General features: G+C 42.2%; 1 protein-coding gene across 2 annotated transcripts in view; it reads right to left on the reverse strand.

Annotated features, from left to right (window-relative positions):
- The window catches only part of caskin1 (CASK interacting protein 1), a 379139-nt gene that overhangs the window by 7364 nt on the left and 347712 nt on the right, over positions 1 to 24063 (reverse strand). For both annotated transcript variants that reach the window (XM_055651672.1, XM_055651671.1), the window contains 3 exons: positions 19265 to 19403; positions 7538 to 9505; positions 173 to 554 (listed from right to left, as the gene is read on the reverse strand). In XM_055651672.1, coding sequence (XP_055507647.1) covers positions 173 to 554; positions 7538 to 9505; positions 19265 to 19403 — 2489 coding nt within the window. The remainder of the gene's footprint in view (positions 1 to 172; positions 555 to 7537; positions 9506 to 19264; positions 19404 to 24063) is intronic.

Here is a 24063-nt window from a genome sequence, read left to right on the forward strand (position 1 = left end):
GTTCTCCAGAGATGCTGCCTGAGTTACTCCAGAACTTTCTGTCTTTTTTTATAAACCAGTATCTGCAGTTCCTTGTGTCTAAGGATTATGTCTTCCCCATTTTGAGCCACAGAAAGTCCAGTCAACCTCAACATGCTCATCGAACAGAGTGTAACTAAATTAACAAACTTACTCTTGCTCCTGCCCCTCGTCGTGTTTAATTTTCTCTTCCACGGCTTGTAAAGCAGCTGCCAGCGATGCACTGGTTTCCTCGAGTTTCATTTGTGCTACATCTGTCGTGGCTATCTCTATGGATGGCCCAGATATCGAAGACCTTGGCGGTTTGACTGGGACCTGGTGTGGCGGACCCGCAGCAATGGGTTTAGCTGGGCTTGAGCAAAGGGATGCTGGTGTACTTGCTGCCTTGATGGTTGGTTGCTTGGCGGGAGAAGGGACTGGGGTGGGACCAGCACTCAGTGACTGAAGAATAATATGGGGCTTGATGGGCTTTGGTGGGGTCAGAGGGGGAGGTAGAATCGGTTTAGGGGAAACAGGTGGAGGTGCACGCTTTACCTCTGAAATGAAGAGGGATAGGAAAATTGTGTTAATAATAGCTAGAGTTATACAGATTGCATTCAAGCATGGTCAAGACAAAATGAGATATCTCCTTGTAGATAATATTTGATACAAAATTTAGCAATGCAGAAGCCATCTTACATGCATTAAGGCTAGCAGTCTTAAACAGTAAAAATCTACTCCATTGGCTAAAATGCTTTAGGATTTCTAGAGATAGTCAGAAGCACCGTATATATTCCCCATTATATCAAGATTCCATTTCCTTAAAACAAGAGTACCTATTGCATTTGTCAATTAAAAGTTCTGAATTAATATAAAAGCCCTATCAATATATTAAGAGTGGTCACGGTGGCGCAGCGGTAGAGTTGCTGCCTTACAGCGAATGCAGCGCCGGAGACCCGGATTGAATCCCGACTACAGGTGCTGTCTGTACGGAGTTTGTACGTTCGCCCCGTGACCTGCGTGGGTTTTCTCCGAGATCATCGGTTTCCTCCCACACTGCAAAGGCGTACAGGTTTGTAGGTTAATTGGCTTGGTAAATGTAAAAATTGTCCCTAGTGTAGGATAGTGTTAATGTGCGGGGATCGCTGGTCAGCGCAGACCCGGTGGGCCAAAGGGCCTGTTTCCGCACTGTTTCTCTAGACTAAACTAAATATGTCATTTTAAAAATCCTAAAATGTGCAAGTACACTGTTTATCACTTTAGTTTAGTTTGGATAAGTTTAGCTTAGTTTAGAGGTACAGTACAGTAACAGGCCCTTCGGCCCACCGAGTCCGCACTGACTAGTAATCCCCACACAGTACTATCCTACACACACTAGAGATGATTTACAATTATACAGATTCAGATTCAGATTCAACTTTAATCTGAATCTGAATACCAAGCCAATTAAACTACAAACCTGCATGTCTTTGGAGTGTGGGAGGAAATCGGACTTCCCGAAGAAAACCCTCGCAGGTCAGGGGGAGCAAGTACAAACTTCGTACAGATAGCCCCCGTAGTCAGGATGGAACCCGCGTTTCTATGGCTATAAAGCAGCAACTCTACCAGTGCGCCGCCGTGCCACCACCATACTACTTGTGAGCACTCTTATATACAGTGCCCTCCATAATGTTTGGGACAAAGACCCATCATTTATTTATTTTCCTCTGTACTCCACAATTTGAGATGGGTAATATAAAAAAATCACATGTGGTTAAAGCACACATTGTCAGATTTTATTAAAGGGTATTTTTACACATTTTGGTTTCACCATGTAGAAATTACAGCTGCGTTTATACATAGTTCCACCATTTCAGGGCATCATAATGTTTGGGACACATGGTTTCACAGGTGTTTGTAATTGCTCAGGTGTAAATGCCTCCTTAATGCAGGTATAAGAGAGCTCTCAGCACCTAGTCTTTCTTCCAGTCTGTCCATCACCTTTGGAAACTTTTATTGCTGTTTATCAACATGAGGACCAAAGTTGTGTCAATGAAAGTCATGAGACTGAGAAACGAGAACAAAATTGTTAGAGACATCAGCCAAACCTTAGGTTTACCAAAATCAACTATTTGGAACATCATTAAGAAGAAAGAGAGCACTGGTGAGCCTACTAATCACAAAGGAATTGGCAGGCCAAGGAAGACCTCCACAGCTGATGACAGACAAATTCTCTCTATAATAATGAAAAATCTCCAAACTACTATCCGACAGATCAGAAACACTCCTCAGGAGTCAGGTGCGGATTTGTCAATGACCACTGTCCGCAGTAGACTTTATGAACAGAAATACAGAGGCTACACTGCAAGATGCAAACCACTGGTTAACTGCAAAAATAAGATGGCCAGGTTACGTTTTCCATGGTACTTAAAAGAGCAACCACAGTTCTGGAAAAAGGTCTCGTGGACAGATGAGACGAAGATTAACTTATATCAGAGTGGTGGCAAGAGCAAAGTATGGAGGAGTGAAGGAACTGCTCAAGATCCAAAGCATACCACCTCATCTGTGAAACACGGTGGTGGGAGTGTTATGGCCTGGGAAGGTATGGCTGCTGAAGGTACTGGCTCACTTATCTTCATTGATGATACAACTGCTGATGGTAGTAGCATAATGAATTCTGAAGTGTATAGACACATCCTATCTGCTCAAGTTCAAACATATGCCTCAAAACTCATTGACCGGCGGTTCATTCTACAGCAAGACAATGATTCCAAACATACTGCTAAAGCAACAAAGGAGTTTTTCAAAGCTAAAAATGTTCAATTCTTGAGTGGCCAAGTCAATCATCCGATCTGAATCCAATTGAGCATGCCTTTTATATGCTGAAGAGAAAACTGAAGGGGATAGCCCCCAAAACAAGCATAAGCTAAAGATGGCTGTAATACAGGCTTGGCAGAGCATCATCAGAGAAGACACCCAGCAACTGGTGATGTCCATGAATCACAGACTTCAAGCAGCATGCAAAGGATATGCAACAAAATACAAAACATGACTACTTTAATTTACATGACATTGCTGTGTCCCAAACATTATGGTGCCCAGAAATGGGGGGGGGGGGGGGGGGGACTATGCATAAACACAGCTGTAATTTCAACATCGTGAAACTAAAATGTATAATAATGGCCTTTATTAAAATCTGACAATGTGCACTTTAACCACATGTGATTTTTTCTATTACAAATCTCAAATTGTGGAGTACAGAGGCAAATAAATATATGATGGGTCTTTGTCCCAAACATTATGGAGGGCACTGGAGGTTTCCGATTTTCTTATACTTACCAGCTTGGTTAGCTTAAGGAGCAGTTGATAGGTTTGACCTTCAAGGAGGTGACCCATCAGGGGGAGGTATCCATCATCCATCCTGGTAGAGCACTCTGAGCACTCTGATGAAATTATGCACATTCTAAGCTACTAACCATGATAGGATAAGCAAACTATGGGCCATCTGCTGAGATACGCAGCAGCATAAGAATGCAGTTCAGAAATGTTCACAATACCAACACCAGAACCACGGCCGATGGCCAATACTGGGAATAGACCATATAGAAACGTTGGACAGAAGGTAAGGCTTATCCAAGCACAACATGAATGTTACTGTGCTTTTCTTTCACATTTGACGAAGGACATTAGACACGTGATACCTGATGGAACTGATCTCTACCACAGAGCACCAATAGTACATTTAGTGAGGCAACTGAATGTCCAAGAGTCAAAAAACACAGCTTCAAGCAGAGAAATATACCTTTCTGTTGTTGATTCTGGGCATTTATTCTCTCTGTCGAGAATAGGGGGAGAAGGCAGTTAGAAAGGTTCTGACTTTCTAATCTCTCTTTGCCTCTTGAAATTATGAGAGGCATAGAGAGGGCAGACAGTCAGAATCTTTTTCCCAGGAAGGAAGAAGAAGGCAGAGCTTTAAGGTGAGAGTAGCAAAGTTTAAAGGAAATGTGTGGAGCATTTTTTTCATAGAATGTGGTGGGTGCCTGGAATGTGCTGCCCGGAGTGGTGGTGGAGACACATAATGGTGACATTTAAGAGGCTTTTAGATCGGCGCATGGATATGCAGACAATTGCAGGATATGGATCATGTGCAGGCAGATGAGATTAGTTTAACCTGTCATCATGTTCTGTGTGGACATTGTGGGCCAAAGGACCTGTTCCTGAGCTATACTGTTCTTTGTTATGTTTGCTTTATACCAGTTGCTCTCAGAAAGTGGGATGAATCATTATCAATCATGAACTAGTAGAGATTTGCAAGAAGTTAATAGTTTGTTAGTTTACTTAAGAAGGCACTAAAATCAACCGCATTAATGTGGAAATGCAATCACAGACCAGGGAACGGTGGGTTTCCTTCTTTGAAGGCCGACAGAGTTTTACATCAATGCATCAGCTTTGTGGTTATGTTTTCTATTATGTACAATTTTATTTACATCTTTTAGATGGTTCAAATGTACTGGGCTATTCGTTCAGTAATTTAATTACTATTTCACAGTGCGAAGATAACACAATCAGCACTGAAGAAGAATTATTCAGTAGATCTTTTACAATAACGATTGCCTTGTTTATGTTGCAAATTATAAAACATGACTTCTCCAGAGAGTTGAAGATTTATAGGGGAGAGATGTAATTATCTTAGGTCTTTTGAAAGTTACCATGGAGACTCAGGACTGAAAAGAAAACATGCAAAAGACTAGACAAGACAGTAATTAGTACACAAGGGAAAAAAAATATCGACCTCAGAACCAAAATATTGAACTCTTCTCAAACTGATTAAGGTTTGAGATTACTCATTAAATTTAATTTGTATGGAACTTGCAGAGATCAAAACAAATATAATCATGCTAACTATAACAATTGTGAAACTTTGCATAAGAGCATATAATATGTTCAAAACTACAGGGGCAATAACCTGTTTACTTTTAATAAAATGGGTTAACAGTTGAGTAAGAACAGTGCATACAACTAATTTATAGTAAGTTTATAGAACAATTGTCTGTAAAGTTTGCCAGTCATAATCATATAATATTGAAAATGTAATAGATATTTTGTATCTTAATGGTCATCAACTGAGCTACCAGTCTCTCCTCCTTTAAAGTGGTCCTCAATATCTACCATTCTGGACTGGCCTGACATTTCCATACACTCATAAATGTCAGCCTTTATTTTATCATATTCCTGTGATGCATCTTGTACATTTTATTATGATATAGGTGCCGTGTAATAGGAAAAGAACGTGGCTGGGGCTGGGGAATGCAAGGTTCTGCTGCATCAGAGATCGGTTAGAACTTATGGGCCTGAAGAATAGATTGTCAATAATGGGGCTTAACTGAATGGGGTCAAGGGTATGACAAAAGCAAACTCTCCAGGTGATTCAAGCCCAGTCAAATCTCCAAAGTGACACAAAATGAGCCAGACCTGATTGTTTTTGCATTTCACTCCAGGAAGAGACCATTCTTAATGGGAGCAATGCTGAAATATGTAGCACTCGAATGCGGTCAAATTTTGAGGCCAATATTTGATGTTATAATGACATGATTTGTTAGACTCCGTAATGTGGAAATTGGGTCCTTTGGCTTCCTGCATTACTATTATCATCACACCTAAAAAGTACTTCACTGACCGTGAAGCAATGTGGGGCAACTGGCAAGGCATATGAAAGATGTTATATAAAAACAAGTTGGACTGTAAAAGTGCTTAATAACTGTAGGTAACAACTGGAACATAGTAATGACTGAAGAGTGCTGGATGTTTCAGCATTGCTTCAGTAAAAATGGTCACTTCCCAGAGTGGTGAGGAGCAGGCAGGAATGGGTTAGAAGTAGCAATGTTACAAAATTTTGAGATTTAAAAAATCAAGTCTACAATTTATCCCATCAGATAAAGCATAAAAATAAGTTTAATTTGACACCTAATTCACTTTGTGAGTCTGTTCTGCTCTCTTTTCCAAAAGGCATTAAGGAAATACAATTGGCGCGGTGGCAAATCTGGTAGAGCTGCTCTCTCGTAGCACCGTAAACCCAGGTTCCAACCTGACTTTGGGTGCTGTCTGTGTGAAGTTTGTATGTTCTTCCCATTTTCCTTGTGACCACGGTGTTCTCCAAGACGTTAATTGGCCTCTGTACAGTTGCCCCTATGGTGTAGGGAGTGGGTGCAAAAATGAGCTAAGATAGAACTAGTGTGAATAGATGATTAATTGTCAGAATGGACTGAGTGGTTTGAAGGGCCTGCTTCTATTTTGTTTTTTTTCAATCAATCAATCTGAGAGAGATTTTTAGTCAAAGTAGATCAAGGTGACCAGACCTGACCCATATTGTGTGTGTGTGTGTGTGTGTGTGTGTGTGATCAATAATCTGTCCATCATCAATCAATCAATCAATGTCCCTAAAGCGGGTGGTGTTGTGGTTAATGAAGATAGTTGTCTGAAATTGCAGCAGTATCTTGATCGATTGGGCAGGTGGGCTGAGAAATGGTTGATGGAATTTCATACAGTGAAATGTGAGGTGATGTCTAACAAGGGCAGAACCTACACAGTAAATGGTAGGGCGCTGGAGAGTGTTGTACAGCAGAGGGATCTATGTGCAGGTACATAGTTCCTTGAAAGTGTGGTCACAGGTAGATAGGGTGATCACAAAAATCTTTTGACACATTGGCCTTCATCAGTCAGAGTAATAAGTAAAGAAGTTGGGAGGTCGTGTTGCAGTTGTATAAGACGTTGGCGAGGCCACATTTGGAGTATTGTTCAGTTTTGGTCACCATGTTACAGGAAAGGTGTTGTCAAGCTGGAAAGGGTGCTGAGTAGACTTATGAGGATGTTGCCAGGACTCGAGGGCCTAAGCTATAGGGAGAGGTTTTAATCCTTGGGAATATGGATCACAGGAATATGAGCGGTGATCTCAAAGAGATATACAAAATCACGAGAGGAATCGATCGGGTAAATGTACAGTGTCTTTTGCCCAGAGGAGGAGAATTGAGAACCAGTTGACATGAGTTTAAAGTGAGGGGGAAAAGATTTAATAGGAACCTGGGGAGTAATTTTGTTTTACACAAAGGTTGTAGATATAACATTTGAGAGACAATTGGACAGGTATATGGATAGGACAGTTTTAGAAGGATATGTGCCAAGCGCAGGGAAGTGGGACTGGTGTAAATGGGGCATATTGGTCAGCGTTAGCAAGTTGGACTGAAAGGGCCTGTTTCCACGCAGTATGACTTTAATAATCTATTCATCAACGATAATCCATCCTTTATCAATCAATCCTGGGCCACCCTCCAGATAGTGGGATCATGCTGTGCAGATATCTGGCTGCCTGTTATTTTCCAGCAAAGGAAACAACTCCTTATGTTCTCATTGGCCTTGCCGGGCTATGGGCGGGCCGGGGAGAGAGAGGGAGGATATAAAAGCACTGACGAGGCGACAGCAGCGTCAGAGGCGAGTTTGCCATTGCAGCTGAAATCTAAAGAGAAAGTAAGACAAATAAAGGCGCGTTTGACTGTGATGGTGTTACCTGTACATGGACTGGCGGGGCCAGGACCCGGCAGAGGAGTCTTCCTGGTGGGCGGTGGCCCGGGCCGCTTGGTCGCCGGCTGCCCGATGGATGGTTTGGGGGAGACGGGGGGTTTGAGGGGCCTGCGGGACTCTCCGTTGGCCGCATGCCCGCCGTGCTCGCTGTTCCTGCGGGGCAGGTCTCCGACGGTGAGGAAGCTGGGGTAGGTCTCTCCTTCGGCCATGTCGGAGGCGGGCCTCCTCTTGCAGGCGGCCGCCATGCCGTTGTGGAGCTGGGTGTCGAAGGGAGGGGGAGGTGGCGGAGGAGACTCGGCCCCGCGGGCTTTCGGCCGCCTCTTCACCGTGCTCGACTCGATGAGGTGAAAGGCGGCCGAGTCTCCTCCGTGGCCGGGCCTGACTCTGCTTCTCCTCAGCTCTAACGGCGTTAGGCCCTGGCCGTGCTGCCCCATGTCGGCGCCGGCTAGCCGTGGACGCTGCTTGATGGTCAGGGTGCCATCCTCGGCGAAAGGCTGGTTGTTGGCCGGGTCCCTGCGCGACGAGACGGCGGCGATCAGCCCGGTGACCGGGCCGCTGATGGTCCTCCGGCGGTTGATGACTTCGCCGTCCAGGCCGATGGCGTCGCGGGACACGCGTCTACCGGAGATTGCCGCCGTTAACGGCGTCGCCACCGCCACCCGCGGCCCGCCGTCTTCCAGAAACCTCTGCGCCTTGAAGGAGCGGCGCAAGGACAGAGCCCGCGCTCCGCCGCCGATGGACGATAGCTCCAACATGGCGGCGATAGAGCGGACGCTGCCCGCGCTGACCGTCTCCACCGGCATCGCCGCCATCTCCTCGGGTCGGGACAGGTCGTCGGCCAGGTTAGTGGTCGAGATGGCGGAGCTGGAGCGTTTGGGGGGAGGCGGCGGCGGCCCTTTCTTCCTGGGCCTCAGCGCGAATGACTGGCTGCGGTTGACGCCGGAGTCGGCGGCCGGCGGCGCCCGGGCCGAGTGACTCCTGGCCACCCGCCGCTGGATGGTGGCGTACGGCCCGGCGTCCGGCAAGGCCAGCTCGTCCTTCTCCTGCTCGCTGTCCGACACGGCGTAGCGGCTCAGGCTGTGGGCCCGCTTCTTGGGCCGGCCCGGGTCGTGATGACCCCCATCTTGAGGGGTGGAGGGAGGCGGCAGGCGGAGGACCGGCACCACCGGCATAGCTGTGGTTGTGGCCGTGGATTCGGCCTCTGACGGCTGCGGGATCACGTAGGCAAAGCCCCGGTGTGTGGGCGAACGGGGTGACATGGGCCTCTCGGCCTGCAGCAGCTGAGGGATGGGTTTCACCTTGGCCGTGGCATGGGGCACGTTGAGGGTCTGAGACGAACATGTCCCTGGCTTGGTCGGGGTCTGTGGAGGGGTGAAGGTGGACAATGCCACCATTGCTTGGTGGTGCCCATGGGACAATGGTGCCCGCTGTTTCCCGGGTGCCGGGGGCACGCTGGCCCTCTGTACCCCTTGGCGGTGTGCCCGCTTGGTGTGGCCCAAGTGTTCGTTGAAGCCGGATCGGTGGGTGGGAGCCACCAGGTTCTCCTGGCTTTTGGACAGTGCCGCTGCCTGCAGGCGGTTCCCCGCTCCTGACATATCTGCTAGAGTACCGTTGGCCTTACCACCACCGCTGCTGCTGTCGCTTTCCTGCCCACACCCTGGCTGGTGGTATGCTGTGCTTTCTGGAGCAGGTGACGCGTGGTTGCTCGCTTGCCTCTGGTCCTTGGCTTCGCCGATGCTGGTCATGGCTACTTGCAGCTCGTTGCTCAGTTCACTGTCTTGGAAGGTGGACAGTTTGGGAGATTGGCATTCGGCATTCTCCCCCTGAGGAGACTCGATGGCAACAATCTCCAAGGACTGTGGGGCTTTCTTCTTCAGGGTGCCTGAGTCATACCTGGAAGCACGTTGGATTTCGGCCAGCTTCTTCACGGCGAGCATAAACTTTTTCTGATGACCTAATGGGACAAAACAAAAATGAAGCATCCTCCAGCAGTTTTAACAATAAACAAAGCACCTCATAGGATGGTGACTGGTCAGAAGGTAGCAGGCTCCTCTGCAGAAACTTTGAAAAAATATTAAAGTTAGTACTTCAATAGAGAACAGATAGGGGGACAGATTTCTCTTTCAAAAGCAATTTCACGCTATTAATAAACTGCAGATGAACATGTGGACACATTCAGGGGCCTTGCAGCACCTGAGCAAAAACAGCCAATGTTTCAGTTCGAACTCTGACCTGGCTTCTAATTTTTTCACCATCCCTGTTTTCTCTGTCCATACGAACTGCAAAAACAGAACAGTGTAATTATTTCTGGGGTCTTGGACAATATTTATCACTTGATCAATATAACTGAAATGTAATGTCTGGGCCTTGTATTGTTGTGGAGGCTTCCTATAAGTAATTTAGCTTTCACATTTCCTCTATGTTACAGCCCTAATCACATTACCAAAGTGGCTCACATATAGTGCAAGTGGTTTGGGATGAAATTGAAGATTCTACAAATTATTTTGACAACGTTATAGAGGAAGGGGAAGGTGCAATTTCTAAATGTTAGTCTGAAACCATATAAAATGCTTTCCCACAATTTCCAATTAAAACATCTGTAAAATAACAGGTAATCGGGTAGAAGGTACAAGAGCCTGAAATCTGCAACATCCAGATTCAGGAACAGCTTCTTCCCCACAGCCATCAGGCTATTAAACACAACTTCAAACAAACTATGAACTATAACAACCGGTTGCACTTTATCTGTTTACTGATGTGTCTATATATATTTTTGGTATACGGACACACTGATCTGATCTGTATTTATAACTACAATATCCTGTTGTGCTGTAAAAAATGCACGAATTTCATTGTCCTATCTGGGACACATGACAATCTTGACTTGAATCATGAAAATATTCATTTAACATGCAATTCTGAACTGTCCACAAGCAGCAACCTGGCCAATTATTACCGTGTTAATGTGCACTCAATCGCCAGAGGAAAGAAGGTATATTCAATAATGCTGCACTGGCATCACACCAATTGACTTAAAAATCATCAATTTAGGTTCTACCCAATTCACTCATCCCTTGGTACAAATATTCACAAAAAAATTAAGCTGGAGTTGAGAGTAACTGCCCTTGTCATCGAGGCAGCATTTGATCAAGTATGGCAGTGTTTCTCAAAGTGGGGTACGCATGCCCCCAGTGGTATGCGAAAGGTCTTCAAGGGGTCCGTGGCAATTTTCAGCTATGTACTACTGAAAGATTCATTATTAGAAAAAACACAGGTTATGAATTCTTTTATACATACATATTTACAAATAAATTATATATTTTGTATGAATTCCACTCCAGTTGTGATAGCTGCTGCATTTAGGTAGTTTGCAGACTCCAGCGTGACAAATTTTATCGACTTTTATAATGAAATATTGTTTTTAACGAGGGGTGCAAGATGTTTACGAAAATTTACGATGTACACGAGTATCGACTTTGGGAATCTCTGAAGTATGGCATGAAAGACCTCGCAAGGAGTCCATCAGGAATTGGAGACAACCAACTAGATGGCAGTCATGAGCTACTATCTACCTCATTGGAGACCCTCTGACTATCTTTGATCAGATTTCACTGGACTTTATCGTGCACTAATGTTATTTCTTCTATTATGTATCTGTACACGGTGGATGGTTCAATTGCAATCATGTATTGTCTTTGCGCTGACTTATTAACACACAGCAAAAGCTTTTCACTGTCCCTTGGTATACATGACAATAAACTAAACTCAAACTCAAGATGATCGTGGTGGTTGGGTTCAATTATCTCAGCCATGGACATCTCTAGGAGCTTGGCAGGGTAGTGTCCTGGGTGCAACCATCTTCATCTGCTTCAATCGTATGGTCAGAGGTTGGGATGTTGGCTGATGATTGCACATGGTTCAGCACCATTAATGATTCCCTGGATAATGAAGCAGTTACAACTGAATGTCGATGAGGACAATATATCATGACTTGGGCAAGTAACATTTGTGCCTCATAAATGCCAGGCAATGGCTATATTCACAAGAAAATCCAACTATCAGTGGTATCCTCTTTTCCCCTGACTCAGTCTGAAGAAGGGTCTCGACTCAAAATGTCATCTATTCCACTATGATCGTTGCTTTTGGCAGTCTGTCCGCTCGTTTGCTCGCCCTTGGATTATGTAGCGCAGGATAAAGCTGTGAATTCACGCCATTCCCAATCTAACCTTTCTGTCCTGGGCCTCCTCCATTGTCAGAGTGAGGCCCAGCGCAAATTGGAGGAACAGCACCTCTTATTTCGCTTGGGTAGCTTACACCCCAGCGGTATGAACATTGACTTCTCTAACCAAATAGCCCTTGCTTTCCCTCTCTCCATCCCCTCCCCCTTCCCAGTTCTCCCACTAGTCTTACTGTCTCTGACTGCATTCTATCTCTGTCCCACTCATCCCTGACATCAGTATGAAAAAGGGTTTCGACCCGAAACGTCACCTATTCCTTTGCTCCAAAGATGCTGCCTGTTCTGTTGAGTTATTCCAGCATTTTACATAGAAAATAGGTGTAGGAGTAGGCCATTCGAGCCATTCAATGTGATCATGACTGATCATCCACAATCAGTATCCCATTCCTGCCTTCTCCCCATATCCCTTGATTCCACTAGCCCTAAGAGCTCTATCTAACTTTCTTTTGAATGCATCCAATGAGTCGGCCTCCACTGCTTTCTGAGGCAGATATTTCCACATTCACAACACTCTGGGTGAAAAGATCTCAGTTCTAAATGGCCTACCCCGTATTCTTAAACTGGCCATTGGTTCTGGACTCCTCCAACATCGGGAACATGTTTCCTGCATCTAGCGTGCCCAGTAGTTCCATTCTTTCATCATATGATATTTCTGCCATCCCGGGAATTAACCCCGTGAACCTACGTTGCACTACCTCAATAGCAAGAATGTCCTTCCTCAAATTAAGAGACCAAAACTGCACACAATACTCCAGGTGTGGTCCCACCAGGTAACTGTACAACTGCAGAAGGACCTCTTTGTTCCTATACTTAAATCCTTTCATTATGAAGGCTAACATGCCATTAGTTTTCATCACTGCCTGCTGTTGCATGCTTACTTTCAGTAACTGATGTACAAGTACATCCAGATGGCGTTGCACTTCCCCTTTTCCTAATCTGACATACAGAAGAAGGGTCTCGACCCGAAACATCACCCATTCCTTTGCTCCAGAGGTGCTGCCTGACCCGCTGAGTTACTCCAGCATTGTGTCGACCTGCCATTCAGACGATAATCTGCCTCTTGTTCTTGCCACTAAAGTGGATAACCTCACATTTATCCACATTATACTGCATCTGCCATGCATCTTCCCACTCACCCAACCTATCCAAGTCACCCTGCATCCTCAGAGTAGCCTCTTCACAGTTCACACTGCCATCCAGCTTTGTGTATCTGCAAATTTGCTAATGTTACATTAAATTTCTTCGTCTAAATCATTAATATTTATTGTGAATAGCTGTGGTCCCAGCACCGAGCCTTGAGGCATCCCACTAGTCACTACCTGCCATTCTGAAAGGGAACCGTTAATTCCTACACTTTGTTTCCTGTCTGCCAACCAATTTTCTATCCTTGTCAATACCTTACCCCCCAATACCATGTGCTCTGATTTTGCCCACTAATCTCCTGTTTGGGACCTTACGATGTACACGAGTATCCTTAAAACACAATTACATTTACTGAGGAATGTGGATTGATGTATTGATGACACATTGTATAACTACTGTTGACTACTGGCTGTTAACAAGTGCTAGCAGTGGCAGTTAACAAATCATTTTCGTCTGAGTTGAATAAAGTGTGAAACGGCTCGAATCTTTCTGCAGTGCTCATTAAACCCGAGCTGGAAATTGAAAACTAAGGAAACATCGTACCTCTGTGTACCCCCCATTTCCACCACGGATTATCACTAAATATCACACAATCAATATGTTGTGGATTACCAGTGACCAGAAACTGAACTGGCGTAACAATATACATAATGTTGCTTTCAGAGCCTGTCACAGTTTAGTTTAATGATGCAGTGCGGAATCAGGCCTTTTGACCCATGCGCCAACCAACGATTTCCCCATACACCAGCACTATCCTGAAACTAGGGACCATTTGCTATTTTTGCTGAAGCAATTTAACCCACAAATGTGGATATCTTTGGAGTATGGGAGGAAACCCATGTGTTCACGAAGGAGAATGATCAAGCTCTGCACAGACAGCACCTGTAGTCGGGATCCGGGTCACTGATGCTGTAAGGCAGCAACTCTATCACTGCCACTATGCTGCCCCACTTTGCACTTCCCCACTGAATTCAGTTTTTGAACAAAAACTGCATCACTGTGCCACGAGGTTAGGAATCTTGCAGTGGCTCGCCTCTCGAGTTCCCCAAAGCCTCTCCGCCATCTACACAGCTGAAGTCAGGAGAGTGATAGAATTCTTTCCACTTGTCTGGATGAATTGATCACACAAGAAATTCAATGTCATTCAGGACATAGCAGCCCATTGCACAGCTATTAACTCAGTAATTAAAATGAGTTAAAAAATCTTCAGCTTTCTGTTTAAAACTGATCTGAGTATCCATTCCCATATGCCCATTATGTCTCAATTGTAAGTTAGATGGCTTGGCAACAATTTGTTTAAATGGGGGTTGATGAGATAAAAAGAAATGGTTCGATGCTTTTTTAACAAAAAAAAAGTTTCTGAAACTTAACTTTAAACTTACGCTGCCTATTTTACAAATCAGATCATGATTAAATAGAACAATCGTGAATTTAAACAAAGAAAAATGCTTTGATAGGTTGAGAACCACAGCTGATTGGAAGATTGTGTTTTAAAAGTATGATGGTGACTGGGAATGGTTGAAGAACTATATGATTTGCAAGAAAAGTCCTTCAAGGCACAAGAAACTAGCAGGAATTGTAGCCTATTCATGGCTGACTTGACCAATTAATAACAGTATTAAATCAAAGGAATAGTGTAAGTTTGCCAGAAATATAAAGCAATATGATTGGGAACACTTTACAATCCTGCAATGGAGGACCAAGAATCTGATAATCAAGGAAAAGACTGGACAAGTGTGAATCTTTGATGGATGAGAGAATTCATGAGGCATGGTGGAGGAATTAAATGCTTTCTTTATTTTTGTTCTCATGTGCACTCTCCGGACAGAATGGAAGCAAGAGGTGAGTAGGGAAAAAGACAGTCAATAGACAATAGGTGCAGGAATAGACCATTCGGCACTTAGAGCCAGCACCGCCATTCAATGTGATCATGGCTGATCATCCACAATCAGTACCCCGTTCCTGCCTTCTCATATCCCCTGACTCCGCTATCTTTAAGAGTCCTATCTATCTCTCTTGAAAGTATCCAGAGAACCGGCCTCCACCGTCCTCTGAAGCAGAGAATTCCACAGACTTACAACTCTCCTCGTCTCCATTCTAAATGGCTTACCCCTTATTCTTAAACTGTGTCCCCTGGTTCTGGACTCCTCCAACATCGGGAACATGTTTCCTGCCTCTAACGTGTCCAAACCCTTAATAATCTTATATGTTTCAATAAGATCCCCTCATCAAAGAAAAGATGAGATCTTCAATAAGATCCCCTCTCATCAATCATCAAAGAAAAACTAACTTTAAACAGATAGGCAAGAAATAATTTGAAAAGATCACAATAGATCATTAAGTGAGAGAATATTGAAACACTGAAAATAAAGGCTGCCATTAACTAAGATCATCAAAGGCCAATCAGTTCTGGCGTTGCAAAATGCATGATTGGCGTTGCAGAATTACACCCACAGGCTTTCAATTAGATAGGACAGGTTTGGAGGGATATGGACCAAGTGCAGGCAAGTGGGATGTTGGCCGTTTGGGCTGAAGGGCCTGTTTCCACACTATGACTATAACTGAAAATTGTACAGATGACTAATATTGACATCATGGGGTAGTGGAAGATAACCAATAATGAGTAGACAGCATGTTTTATTTCAATGGGAATCATGATCAATATAAATGTTAAATGTTGACAGTACAATTTGTTTTGCACTCAAAATTATCCCTGCCTTCTGTCGTCGATCCTACAAAACCAGTTGAATAAATTGGTTTGCCTTCAACCATTACAGCCACAAACATCCAACAGTCATTTCTGTAAGGGGGGGGGGAAATGGCTACTAGCTTAGTTATTATTACGGTGTTATTGCGGTGATTATAATTTCATGGCAACTTCATGCCAGTTGCCATTCAATTGGAGGTACCAAGGTTATTGGTTCAAGACTTTAACCTAAGACTTGAGCGCAAAATCTGGCCTGACACTATTGTGCGATTCTAAAGGAATTCTGCTCTGTCAAAGATGCAGATGGTTGAATGAGATGTAAAGTGAGACCTCACATTGTACACAAAAGGCGCCATGAGAAAAGAGTTGGATAATTTATCCAGTTAGCCTACTCAATATTTATATCTCGTTCAGTAATAAAACATGATTATGTTGGTTCTGAATGAGGAACTTAATGTGCACGGATTGGCTGTAGTGTCCACATTACAAGGGACCACATTTGAAACTAGTTCATTAGAAACAGAAAAAATAGTGATGCCCTGTAAAAGTACTGAACAGTTTAAATCATTCTTTTGTAAATGCTTTTGGGAGTAATAAAAATATAGGTATTTGTGTTCCGTACACCAATGGTTGCGAAATCTGCACTGGCAAAATGTAATGAAAATCTTCAGTTCTGTTATTTCTAAAGTCTATGAGCTGTTTAAGCAGGTCAAAAATACTCTAAAATCTTGAAAGGATTTCATTAGTGCCATTCAGTATAGGGCAATACAACACTTCACATTCCCTAGACTTTTCAATAAGAAGCCTCTTTTATTTGTGAGCAAATACATATCTGGTGCCAATTTTTCTCTTCGCAAGTTTTCTTTCTCCATTGAGCTTCACAATGAAAAGCTGATCGGTTGTGCACATTGAATTAACACATGCTTGGACTGGCCCTTGGCAAATGATACATCTTCATTAGTGGTTTATCAACATTTGTGTTTTAAGCATCTCTGCATTAAAAAGCAGCCCTAATTTTGCATGTAGACCATAGATACAAAATGATGGAGTAACTCAGCGGGTCAGGCAGCATCTCTGGAGAATGCTTTTCTCCAGAGATGCCTGATCTGCTGAGTTACTCCAGCATTTTGTGTCTATAGAATGAACCAATATCTGCAGTTCCTTCCTAAACTTATTTTTGTATGTTCCTGAAAATGAGCACAAGAATATGTACAGGCATTCAATGCTGACTTTGGGACTGACACACTATCAGATTATTTTACAAAAGCTAATTTTTGGAAATATGCACTTACAAAATGGGAGTAGGCCAATCAGCTGTTTCAGCCTACTCTGCCACTTAATAACATGGCTGATCTTGTATTGGCTTGTCTCTAAGTGTGATGCCTGACCTCTCTTCATATCAATGAACCTCGCCGGATTTGCCTTAGTGCAAGTTTATCCCATAAGTATGGAGACCAACGTAGTATGTGGTTTTTCAGCTGCAGATTCCTCGGGACAATGGAAAATTACATCAAAGTGTCCATACTTCAAAGTTTCCCAACAACTCTCACCAACTTCTACAGATACGCTATAGAAAACATTTTACCAGGATGCATCACAGCATGGTTTGGGAACAGCCCTATCCAAGACTGCAAGAAATCACACAAACCAACACAAACCAACCTCCCTTCCATTGACTTCATTTACACTTTGAGCTGCCTCAGCAAGGCCAGCAGCATAATCAAGGGTGAGTCTCACTCCGGTCACTCCCTCTTCTCCCATCAGGCAAGTGGTACAGGAGTGTGAAAATGCACACCTGAGGATTCAGAGACAGTTTCTTCCCAGCTGTTATCAGGCAACAGAACCATCCTATCAACAACTAGAGAGCAGGGCTGAGTTACTATCTACCTCGCTGAAGACCCTCAGACTATCTAATTGGACTTTATTTGGCACTAAACACCATTCCCATTATGATGTATCTGCACTGGATGACTCAATATCATGTATAGTCTTTCCGCTGACTGGTTAGCACACAATAAAAGCTTTTCACTGTACCTTGGTACACATGACAATGAACTAAACTAAACTAAATGTGTGAGTGTTTTGGAATAAAAGGGTCCTGGGTCCACCAAAATAAATCTGATATGATGGGAACATTTGAAAGATTGTCACACTAAGGGATAAATGTGATTGCACTGAATTGAGTGCATAAGAGGTTCACCAGGTTGTCTCCTGTGATAAAGTGTTGCAGCTATAACAACAGTCTGGATGTGTGGTATTTGTTTTCCTTGGAGTGGGGAAGGCTGAGAGACCCAAATGAGGTATACAAAATTATGAGGAGCATAGAATGGACAGGTAGTGAGAAACTTTTCTCCTTAGCAGAAATATTTATAACCAGAGGAAATAGGTTTAGAATAATGAGTCAGAGATTTAGAGGTGACTTGAAGAATTTTCTCACCCAGAATGTGGTTGAAATCAGGCATGCTATTCCTGAGGCATTGGCTGAATGGTTCATAAGATTTAAGCAATATTACGAGGAGCACTTAAAATGCATGGAGATAATAAGATTATGGATTGGTACTGGGAAATGGGATTTGTATTTGTAGGTACGTATTGACTGGCAGCCGAAGGGCATATTACAGTGGATTGTAACACTGCATTGATGATTATCAACAACGCTTGTTACGATAAGATTTCCCCCTTGAGGATTGTGTCATAATTTGAGGATTGCGTCATACAGTGCAGAAACAGGCCCTTCAGCCCAACTTGCCCACGCCGACCATCATGCCCCATTTACATTAGTCCCACCTGCCTGCATTTGACCCATAACACTCTAAACCTATCCTATCCATGTACCTGTCTATATGCTTCTTAAACGTTGGTTCTTAAACCTGCCTCTGCGACCTCCTCCGACAGCTCGTTTCATACACCTGCCACTCTTTGTTTAAAAAGGTTACCCCTCAGGTTCCTATTAAATCTTTCCCCCCTCACCTTAAACCTATGTCCTCTGGGTCTTGATTCCCCTACTCTGGGCAAAAGACTCTGTGTATTTACCTGATCTAATCCTCTCATGATTTTGTACACCTCTATAAGATCATTTCTCATCCTCCTGTGCTCGAAGGAATAAAGTCCTAGCTTACTCAACATCTCTCTATAGCTCAGACTCTCAAGTCCTGGCAATAATCCTTGTAAATCTTCTCTGCACCCGTTACAGCTTGACAACATCTTTCCTATAACATGGCGACCAAAACTGAACCCAATATTCTAAATGTGGTCTCATCAACATCTTATATAACTGCAGGATGACCTCTCAACTTCTATACTCAATACTCTGTCATGTTATTAACTTCACTGGGTTTTAATAATGTTTTGTAGAAAGTTTGAGATAGGGTTGTGAACAACCATTGAATAAACAGAAGCCTCCCACAGGGCTCATGTACAAGTCTGAACATGCGCTTGCAGCCATTGTCAGTTAAGAAATTGAGCAAACTGATGGAGACACGCCAGGCAGGTAGGACTGTGGTTCCTTTACCATAGATTCTTTGATGTTATAAATCACTTTCTGCTCACACATGAGCCCCAAGCACAAACTTCCAAAAAACAACACCCACAAATAGAAAGGTAAGTGTAGAATGGTCATCACTCACCCAGCTTTGTGATGCCAATTTCCTGAAGGTCCTCCCAGGTGATATCAGTGATAAACTCAATGTTTTCATAACCATTCTCCACAAGTGTCTTGTAATATTGAGCAAGGCCAATGATTGAGAGCCATTCCATCAGATCATTCTTGAGAAAAGAAACAGAAAAGCATTGAGAGACTTTGCACCAAAATAAGATGATTTAGTTACAAAACAATTAATCTAAAGGTACAAATGGTCAATTGGCTCATTCGATTTTAGGATCAAAATGCATTAGGGTTGCATCTTACTTGTTGGGCTTTCTATGTAAGGTAACCACTTCAAATGTCACATGCATATTTGAAGTTAGGACTACTAGGATTATGTTTGAGGATAAAACATCATATCTTCAATCCCCAAGATTTCTGTTTTGGGAAATTTTCACTAAAAGTGAATTTTAAATTGTGCTGGCTTGGTTTCCGTTAAGAGGCACAAAATGCTGGAGCAACTCAGCGGGACAGGCAGCATCTCTGGAGAGAAGCAATGGGTGACATTTCGGGTTGAAACTTCTTCAGACTGAGGAAGGATCTCAACCCTAAACGGGCTGAGTTACTCCAGCATTTTGTGTCTATCTTTGATTTAAACCAGCATCTGCAGTTCCTTCCTACACTGGTTTCCATTAAAATTGATAAGCTTAATGACAGGAATAAAACTTCAATAAACCAGTGCATAACTGCTTGCTGCAAATTTGCTCCAATTACTGTTGCCTACAATCATCACTGGAGAAAAAATAAAATCTCACTGAGAGCATCACACATCATTTTTAATATGGAAGTTCTGGCAATTACAGTTAGACTAAGTCTCAACAAGCAAATCACTTCAAATTGTAAATGCATCAAAGATAGATATTAAATAAAATAATTATTTTACTGCAACATAATTTCATACGTATTGCTTGTGCCAATCATTTCATACTTATGTGCCTAGCAAATTGTGGGTTCAACAACGAGCCTGAATGAGGTTGTGAGCGAGGTTGTAGCTTGAATGAGGTTATGAACAAGAAAAAGATGCAAAGATCAATATCTAGCACATAAAACACAGATTGCCATACTATTTTAAGCACTCACCATGGAAACACATGATACTTCCATAAAACACACTTTCAAAGTGATTTACTTCACCGTGTTGTTAGTAAAACCAGGTTATCTGAAGAAAGAACTGAATAAGAAGTGCAATCCTGGAAGCAGGGGTTGACAACTTTCAGATGCTCCTTTCAAAGATCCATGGTATTATGAAACTTTTCTTGGAACTACAGTATATAGCAACTCAGAGCCATGTCTTTCAAAGCAGTACATTAATCACAGAACTGTACAATAGAGAGGGTGTAGTGAGATATGCTCTTTAGAATTCATTTTTCAGTCAAAGGAGAGCAACATGAAAAATGAAAAGACACAGAGAATCTAATTGAAGGCAAGATAACAGAAGAGGTTTTCTGTCCTCCCATATTGGCCTAAAAAGCATCAAGGAAATTGTGATAGGCAGGTCTGCAAAATAGTTAACAAAGAATCTATTGATTCACTTATTCCAGAGCCATTGTGTAATTTTGACAAGTATTCATATGAAGTTTACAGCATTGAATTTGCTTTGAAGGAAATTGCAACCAATACTCAGCTTCTTTTCTCAGCATGTTTTCATAAATTCAGAATTGCTTTCTTCTTAGGAATTGCTTTTTTATTGGCTCACTAAATGTCTTTGCTTTTGAAGAATAGCTGTTGTGATCTGCCCCTCAAACAGTTTGAGATCAACAAAGCCATCATGCATCAAATTCACAAGTGTAGCCATGGGCAGGTAAATCTGAATGTCAATTCAGGCCTGCAATCTGTGCCTATATCCACAGGGACATAGGGTGCAAATGAGGCCACTTAGCTATTTAGCCCTGACGTTTCACAGCAGAGTTGGTTACAGAGTACAAAAGCTTGCCTTTCATGTAAATTTCATGCCGTTTAGATTATAAATTATTGAGATTTCTGTATGTGAGAGAAAAATGAAAAGCCTCCATGGACTTTGTAGAAAATGTGCTATGCTGAATCTCAATCTGACCCGTATGTTGTATCAGTACATCATTTTTAAACTCCTCAATTCAGGATTTTCTGCTACCTGAAGTGTTACCTACATCAGAGTGTTATGGGTTCAAGCCTCTCATCCAAGGACATGAGTACAATTTCACAAAATAGATATCCTTGACCTTGCTACAATTCACATGATAGTGTTGAGGTGGTGCTGCACTGTTAGAAAGGTCATCCTTGGGATGAATCTCCAAATGTTTAGTTTAGTCTAGTTTAGTTTAGTTTAGAAATATAATCAGGAAACAGGCCATTCGGATTCCGTGCGAACCAGCGATGACCCTGTACACTAACACGATCCTACGCACATGGAACAATTTACAATCTGTACCGAAGCCAATCGACCTACAAACCTGTACGTCTTTGGAGTGTGGGTGGAAACCAGACCACCCGAGGAAAACCCACATGGTCACGGGGAGAACATACAAACTCCATACAAACAGCACCTTTAGTCAGGACCAAACCTGAGTATCTGGTGTTGTAAGGCTGCGCCACCGTGCTGCCTCAAAGAACATTTGCTTTACCAGATGAAGCCGAGGCGTCTGATGGTAAAACAAATGCTCTTTACGGTAGTGGTAATTAATTAAAATCACTGATTAAGGTAGTAGTAAATAATAGCTCATCAATGTCATATTGCTGTTGGTAGGAGCTTCCTGTACAGAAATATTGTTTTTAATGTTCAATTAAAACAATGGTTATCCTTAAATAATACTGCACTTCAGTGGCTGTACAGAAGTCTGGATATCCTAGTCAACAAATAAATTGTAAGAATACAAGTTTTCCTTTTTTTTAATTAATAGTCATTTTCATAACTATGGCCAACAAATCAAGACCCTGGCTACAAAAGCCAATGTGCAATTATTCCTTTTTATAAACAGTTTAAAAGGAGTACTTCAAATTTAAATGTGAATTTAAGTATTTCGAGTTTATGCTTTGCAAATGAATGACTAAGTTCCAACATTTATGTCCCAGTCCACTCACCATTTCTGTGCTCACTGGCATACATTGCCCCAGTCTACAATACCATCATTTAAAAATTCTCATCCTTGCTTTCAAATCTTTCCATCCCACCAGTCCTACCTGTCTCTAACATCCCTTAGCTCTTCCTAAATCACTGCTCCTTTCCCATTTTAGCCTCTTAATCCTTTCACATTTTAGTCTCTTACACACTCCTGATTTTAATTGCTTCACAAGTTGCAGTCACGCTTTCTGCTATCAAGACAAGAAAGTCTGGAGTTCCCTCCCTAAACCCCTCTGTTTCTCCAACTCTCCTTTAATAAGATGCTACTGGTTACCTACCTACATGGCACAACATTTGGCCTGTTATCTCTTTTCATGAGTCAGTCAACAGTTACATGATAACGCTCCTGTGAAATGCCATGGTATGGTTTATCATGTTGCATAAACTGTAAGATCATCACTTCAAGGGTAAGCACATATATCAAACATAAAAACACATCTCAGTAAGTAATATTACTGTAATTCCAGAACAAAGTGAACACAGTTGAGTCATGCAGATTTAAAACAAAAAAAACATTTAATTTGTTTTTGCAAGCCAACTAACATTGAATTAAGAAGAGAAAGTATATCAGCAATATGGTACGCACAGAGACATGCATTTGCAGACACTGCATCTTATTTATTTATAGCAACTCTTATCAGCCTTTCTGCTGATGCTAGGAATACAGGATGTTAAAGTGACAACTGTGTGAAAATGATTTCTAATATACAGTGTACCTATCAATAAGTTGACGCAATAACGAGATTCAGATGATAAGACTGGATGTGCAGAACTGTAGAGCTAAAGGTCCAGTCAGACAAGCGAATTATTGCAAAATTATACTCGGATGTAGCTTTAATATCAACAATTAGTTAGCAATCTTACATTATCATTTACATTATTTACATTATAAATGGTATGATGGAGTTTCCTACCTCTTTCATGTAATACTAAAATGTATTAGGAATATGTTAATAATTAAATATTAAAGCAAACATTTCAGATCTGGTGATGTATGCAAGATATTGCAGTTCAAGTTGTGGAAAAATGTTTATTTATACATGTTTATTTCCTCACAAGGATATATATTTTTGTTTTCCATGCAATGCAAAATAAACACAATTTACAATTTTCACAAATACAAAGAAAGCACATTTAACACACATGCCACAGTATGAAATCTTTCGGGTGCATGCAGGAATAGTTAATGAATTTGTTTATATTTCTTTCAGACTGCATTTGAAACTATTAACCTCTTTAAAAGAAAATCTTAATAAAAGCTGGGGTCAATTGAAGTCCACTACCTTGATTTAAACTGTGATACTTATAAAACTAATTGCATATAACATTTTGTGGTTGCAATAGGCTGTATAATCTCTCTCTTTCATTCTCTGGGTGATCATTACATGCTATTGCTTTAAAACTTCCCAATGTATCATGACTATTAAACCGGGATCCAACTAACACTATAGTATTAGCCATAACCAAAGCACTTTATAAGTGGTAGATGGGTGTGAAATTCACATAATTAGTTTCTGCTTAGTAAGATACTTTACCACAAACAGGATGACTCTGTTTTGATCTATTGTGTGGGGAAAAAAATGATGATTTAAATCATAAGTTTCAATGCAACATGTTAGATTATAAACACTGTAGGTTCCTTTGCAAAGTTAACAGAAAGTCAACTGTTTTGGACGATCAAATTA

This window comes from Leucoraja erinacea, chromosome 20 (assembly GCF_028641065.1).
Source record: "Leucoraja erinacea ecotype New England chromosome 20, Leri_hhj_1, whole genome shotgun sequence".
NCBI lineage: Eukaryota > Metazoa > Chordata > Chondrichthyes > Rajiformes > Rajidae > Leucoraja > Leucoraja erinaceus.